At 50.2% G+C, this 5,892-nt stretch overlaps 1 protein-coding gene across 1 annotated transcript; it reads left to right on the top strand.

Moving 5' to 3' along the window:
• Nucleotides 1–2,258: 2,258 nt before the first annotated feature.
• LOC109369636 lies at nt 2,259–5,401 on the top strand. Its single transcript, XM_019619489.2, has 3 exons — nt 2,259–2,493; nt 2,573–2,698; nt 4,160–5,401. Exons 1-3 carry the CDS (start codon nt 2,484–2,486, stop codon nt 4,678–4,680), a joined length of 657 nt encoding a protein of 218 aa, XP_019475034.1. The 5' UTR covers nt 2,259–2,483; the 3' UTR covers nt 4,681–5,401.
• Nucleotides 5,402–5,892: the final 491 nt, after the last annotated feature.

Raw genomic sequence — 5,892 nt, 5'->3', positions numbered from 1 at the left:
CCATCCCTGGAGGCATTTGAGGCCAGGCTGGATGTGGCTCTGGGCAGCCTGGTCTGGTGGTTGGCACCATGCACATAGCACCTTGCTATTTCAACCCAGGCCATTCTATGATTCTGTGCTGTAGCATAGAAGAAAAGTTTGAAGTTGTTGTCATGAGACCTTGTGACAGACCTGCGGTGGATGGTCAGCGCTGCAAGTTTGTCTGTTGACGTTGATGTTGCCTTGGTGCCATTACTTTCAAAGGAAAGAAAATGGTATTTTCACTCACAGTGGTGTGGGGAGTGGGGGGAAATGATGGCACCCACCTGTGTGCAGTCAGTCGGGCTCTTACTGGGGGGGTTGCGCCTGTGTGGTTCAGGCTGAGCGTTAAATGCCCGAGCCCTGGGCATACCTAGCTGTTCTCCTGGGGATGCTTCAGCTGTAACTGGCTAATCCTCACCTCAGACTTGCCTCTCCTTTCCTCTATTTTGAGGAAATCTGCTCAATTTTTTTTTTAAATGTATTTTTTTAAATGCGAACCTTCCTAAATCTGTGGCCTAATGATAGCCCTTGTAGATGCATTGCTGTTCTTCTGCATTGTCTGCTTTGCTTTGCAAAGTTTATCCATGTTTAACTAATGCAAATATGTTCTTGTTAATTAGAGTGATAATTAGTGACCTATCAGTGGTGCTCTGAGCTTCTTCCCTCTAAATCAGCAATCTGCTCACCTGTTGGGTCCCTTAAACCATTTTCCTTGCAGCTCTGTGTCCACTGAATACTTCTGAGGTGAGTTGTGATGTTTTTAATGTTTCCTGGCAAGTCCCGTAAAGAAAATAAATAGTAGTGGCCTTCTTTATGCTGTGTAAACTTTTAGCTTCTCCCCTGTACCAAGGCATCACTGTTTTGGGCATTTCAGAGCACTGCTGCCCATCAGCATTAGAGTTATTAGTTAAAATCTGTGGCCAACTCATGAAATGGTTTATCAGACAGCGAATTTCAGATCCCCGTTTGTTTAAAGGAATAGGAATTTGAGATGTAGGAGAAGGGGAAGATGTGAGGTTATGAAAGAGAAACTTTGGATTGGTCTAAAAAAGTCATTTGCTGCAGCAAACTGCTAACATTGACTCATTTAAATGCATAACGTGGGCTTTCATGAGAACTTGCTATGCATATTTTAGAGCTACCGAGGTGTCACTGTGAAGATGGCTGTGTGTGTGCCTGGGTAAATTATGCAATGGGCCTTCCAGGAGTGTAAATAAGTAACATTTTTTTCCACCCCTTCTTCCTGTGTGACCTGCTAACTTTGTTTATACGGCGCAACGGCATCTGCAGTCCGACTCTGTTTTTTCCAAGGAGGTGAGCTGTGCTCTCCTATCAGGAGCTGCCTGAGGTTTGTACTTCGAAACAGAGCAGAATATTGGTTTCACCTTCAGAGGTTCTGTTTTGCACAGGGTTGGATGTGTGTCCTTTGAGGTTTACGTAACTGTTAACTTGTGCTTGCACTGAGATCTCTCACCCTTGTTGCTTCTGCTGTGCTTTTTACCCCAGTTCAGCTCCAGGCACTGACCCATCTGCTATGGAAATACCCAAACCTGTATTTACACGTAGTATTGTCCTTCTCTTTAATAAACCCATATCATATTTGCTTTTACTGTATGTTGTTAAGCACAGCAGAGAAACTATTGAGCACTAAACCTTTATTCTTACCTGGAAAATCCTTTTCCCCCAGTTCTGCTGTCACAAATGTAAATTAATGATCTTATTTAAGTCCATCTCACTGACTTCTCCAAACCCACCCTCCCTTTTTGGTGCAATTCCCCACCATCCAGTGCTGTGACTTGCGTTGTGACTGTGGTGGTTTATCCTCCTGGTGCTGATGAAGAGGAGGATGGCTCTGGTGGATGGGCCAAGCCCCAAATTACCTGCTGCATCTGTATTGCTTTCCAAGTCCTGCAGGGCTTCTTCCTCCAAACTGAGTTGGGTTTCAGAGTGAGAGATTGCTTTCAGCTGTGAAATATTTGGGTCTCGCAACTTTGTTACAGCAGAGATAAGCTGCTCCTTGGGGCAGCAGTTCTGCTTGTCTCTGCCAGGTGTGGGTTTGCAGAAACCAAAGTATTTCTGCAGAAAATGTTGGAGCAACACACGTGGAATCATAGAATCGCTCAGGTTGGATAAGACCTTCAAGATCATCAAGTCCAACCGCAACCTAACCGTACTGCGGTGGCATGCTCTGTCTCTCTCAAAAAAAGAAAAAGGAAAAGAAAGAAAGAAAGCCTCACCTCCTCAGAGTGTTCTCCTGTAAGGGTAAACGCGCTGCTTTCAGGATTTCATTGCGCTGTGGGTACGCTGCCCGCCCTGTAGGGCTGCCAGGAGCCGCGGGGTGGGCAGTGCGCGCCCCGTGCCTGCAGCTTCCCCGGGGCCGGCGGGCACAACTGCGCTGACAGCGGCTGGAGGAGCCTCGGCAGCCACAGAACATCCATCCAGCGCGGCTCCGGCAGCCCTACATGCCGCCGGGTGAGAGGGGCAGAACGGCGAGGGGCGGGGGGGAAACAGCGGGAGATCGACCCGATCCAACGCCGCGTGTGTGTTGCAGGTGCTCCCCCCGGGCTGGGGACGGCCGCGGGCCCCCCGAGGAGCAGCACCCTGGTGTTGGTGTTGGTGGCGGTGCTGGGAGCCCGACCCGAGGCGGCGAGGAGCGTCCCCAGGCAGCGGCGATACGGTGACGGCCTGCGGGGAGGGGGTGGGCAGTGCTGGTGGGGGGAGGAGGAGAGAGGGGAGAGGAAGGCGGTGCCGCTCCGGCCCGGGGCTCCTCGTGCTGCCGTCTGTAGCACGGCTGGGCTGGGGGCTGCCCTAAAGGCGGTGATGGGAGCTGCGTGCAGAGCTGGGGCTGCCCCTGCCGGGAGGTGGGTACGGCTGCCGGCACCGACGGCTGCCCGAAGGAAGGAAGCTGGAGGCTGACTGCCAGCCTGGGCTCTGCTGGGCGCCGTGGTTTGCTTGTGGCTTTGGAGGTGGCTGCGTGCAATCGGCCTTTCGTTCACTTTCCTTAGTTCCTCGGGGCTTTGTTAGCATCCGAAGTTCTGTTCAATCGAAGTCATGCTTTACGCGGTGCTTTGTTCTCTTGCAACGTCTGGATTGCTCTGAATGAAGGATGCAAAGTGCTGCAGCCGTTAGGATGCTCCTGAATTACCCGCTGCCATCTGGTCTTGGCGGTCACATCTTGCCGTTTCCCAGTAGTACAGGGTTATGTTTCAGTGATGAATTATGGCCATAAATGTGCACTTTGCTACATAATCCTCTAGCACAGCAGTGTGATATATAACCAATTTGGTTAAAGCATGCAAATAATCCCCTGGACGGTAAGCCGCAACTACTTGAGGCTGATAACTCCAATCTTGAAATCACATAGAAAAAATATTTGAAACTTCCCAGTCATGCTGTAGGAAATGGAACATTTCATCTGCTGCTCAGCAATGAGTACGAGCACTGCGGGCACATTCCAGGGCTCAGGGACGTGACCTCCAGCATTCAGTGGTACGTCCTTATGCTAAAGCATTAACTGTTCCAAACACTGTGGGCAGGATGCAATTCAGCTTCGGGTTCCTCATCCTTTTTCATCAGTAGAGCTTTCATGGATGTTCCTGGGTCTCTAGCAAAGTCGCAGCCTGCTGATGTTGAATTTAATTGTTTTATCGGTCACTTCTCAGGGTGTAAATTGAAACTTCGGGCTCAGCCTGGATGGAGGAGTGCTATGTGGGAGTAGTTATATATTTGCTTCAAAGCAAATATAACTCCAGGGAGCCCCAAATCTCCTACAGCAATGCTTTTTGTCCATAGGAGGAAGCCCCAGCCTAACCCTGCTGCATCAGGGCAATGGCTTTGCTCAGCCATTTAGCATTATAGAGAATGTTATAAACATTTTAGAACGCATATAAAGCATTATAGAAAACATGAATTATATATATTATCCCACTATTGTACCTCTAAATCTGTCCATTGCAAATATATTGATTTGACCTGGAGAAGAACACAGTGAGTTTGTCAAAGTGATTCAACAATTTGCAGTGCATCCAGGGATGCTGCAAAACATTAATGGAAGTGTGTGTGTATGTATATATGTAGACCCACCAGAATTCTTCATTTCTCATGTGTAATAGTTTTGCTGTATTTATGACTATTTCAGAGCATAGCCCAGGTCCCAGCAGCTTGTGGTGGGATGTGGAACATGAAGAACTGCTGCACAGCCAAAGCACCCTGCCTGGGACTGTAGGACCACATAGACTCAGCCCCTTCCTCCGTCCCAATACCAGCAGAAGTTCCCTAAGTCAAAACCTGGGCCAGAAGTCACAAGAGAAGCAGTTGTCCTGTGATGTGCTCCTCAAACTTTCCAGATATATTTCAGTGGATACCTTTGGACCTGGCTTGGCCTGGAACCTCTTTCGGTTGTACAACTGTGACCGCGATGCCAAGCTACCCAAAATACCCCAAATGTACGTCAGTCCCCTCAAGATGGCGCGGCACAAGCTGAGGCCTTTCTTGCTGCACAGGATGCTGCGGCTGCTGGGGAACATGGGCGTGCTCACTGAGGGCCAGCAGCACAAGGTCTTCACTCTGCTTAAGGAGCACATGCTGAAAGCAAGGAAGATACCACCAAAGCCCAAAGCAGAGCACAGTGGTAGGTACCCACAGCGGTGTGTTTTTTGATCCTGTGTTGCACCAATGAGTGAGGTGGGGCTGCTCTGGTTTGCAGGCCCCAGCGCTTGGCTGAGCCATGGCCCAGGTTAATAGGTTGCCCATAGAGGTGGTGGGTGTCCCATCCCTGCAGACACTCCAGGTCAGACTGAATGGGGCTCTGAGCACCTGATCAGCTGTAGGTGTCCCTGTTCAGTGCAAGCCCCCAACTGGAGCCTTGAAGGGTCCCTTTCAACTCAAATGATTCTGATTCTCTGGCAAGGGCTGAAGGTGCTCCAGTGGTGAGGTATTAGGAGGGCAAAGTGCCATGGGTCAGTTGTGAGCTGTGTTTGTGCTGTCTGCGAGTGCTAAAAGCCATGCTGTGGTGACTTCCCCAGCTCAGTGTGGCTGCCAGGCCCACAGCAGCCTGAATGCATCCCTGATGCACATGTTTGGAGTGTGCTGCTCCCAGCACCTAGGGCACAGCTAGGCTAGCACTTCCTGCTTCCTTGTTGAGGTGAAGGACTAAAAGGATCTGGAGGTGCTGGTTTACAGCCAGCTGAACATGAGCCAGCAGTGAGCCCAGGTGGCCAAGAAGGCCAATGGCTTCTATCAGAAATAGTGCAGCCAGCAGGAGCAGGGAACGGTGTCTAGAGCATGTCCTGTGGGTAATGGTTGAGGGAACAGGGATGGTTCAGTCTGGAGGAGGTGCAGAGGAGACCTTATCACTCCCTGGAAGGAGGTTGTGGTGAGGCAGAGGTCAGCCTCTGCTCCCAGTAACAGCGATAGGATGAGAGGGAGTGGCTTCATGTTGCAACAGGGGAGGTTCAGGTTGGATATTGGGAAAAATTTTGTCTCCAAAAGAGCAGTGATGCACAGGGAGTGGTGGGGTCGCCGTCCCTGGAGGTGCTCAAGAACCGTGGGGATGTGGCACTGAGGTTGTGGTCAGTGGGCATGGTGGGGTGGGCGTGGGGTTGGATCTTAGAGCTCTTTTCCAGCCTTAATGATTCCACAAAGTGCCCTGCTGGGAACTGGGGGCTGTCTGTGGAAATGCGTTTGGAAAATACAAAACTAAGGCAGAAAAAAAATATATAAAAAAATACAAATAAAAAAAAACCACAGAGGATGGCAGATGTGCAACGAAGAAGAGGCGCAGGGAAAAACATATTGAAGAAACGTTGCTAATGTAATGAGGGGGACTGCAGGAGGTGCCTGAGTCACGGGGCTACGGGGCTGAGCGGCGCC

The sequence above is a fragment of the Meleagris gallopavo genome, chromosome 12 (genome assembly GCF_000146605.3).
Source record: "Meleagris gallopavo isolate NT-WF06-2002-E0010 breed Aviagen turkey brand Nicholas breeding stock chromosome 12, Turkey_5.1, whole genome shotgun sequence".
Classification (NCBI taxonomy): Eukaryota; Metazoa; Chordata; class Aves; order Galliformes; family Phasianidae; genus Meleagris; species Meleagris gallopavo.
This window is presented reverse-complemented; position numbering and strand designations above follow the sequence as displayed.

What these genes read in the sequence shown, in the direction of transcription:
- LOC109369636 (XM_019619489.2), top strand. An exon ending in CCCCAGGCAGCGGCGATACG is followed by an intron (nt 2,699 to 4,159) that starts GTGACGGCCTGC and finishes TGACTATTTCAG; the next exon opens with AGCATAGCCCAGGTCCCAGC.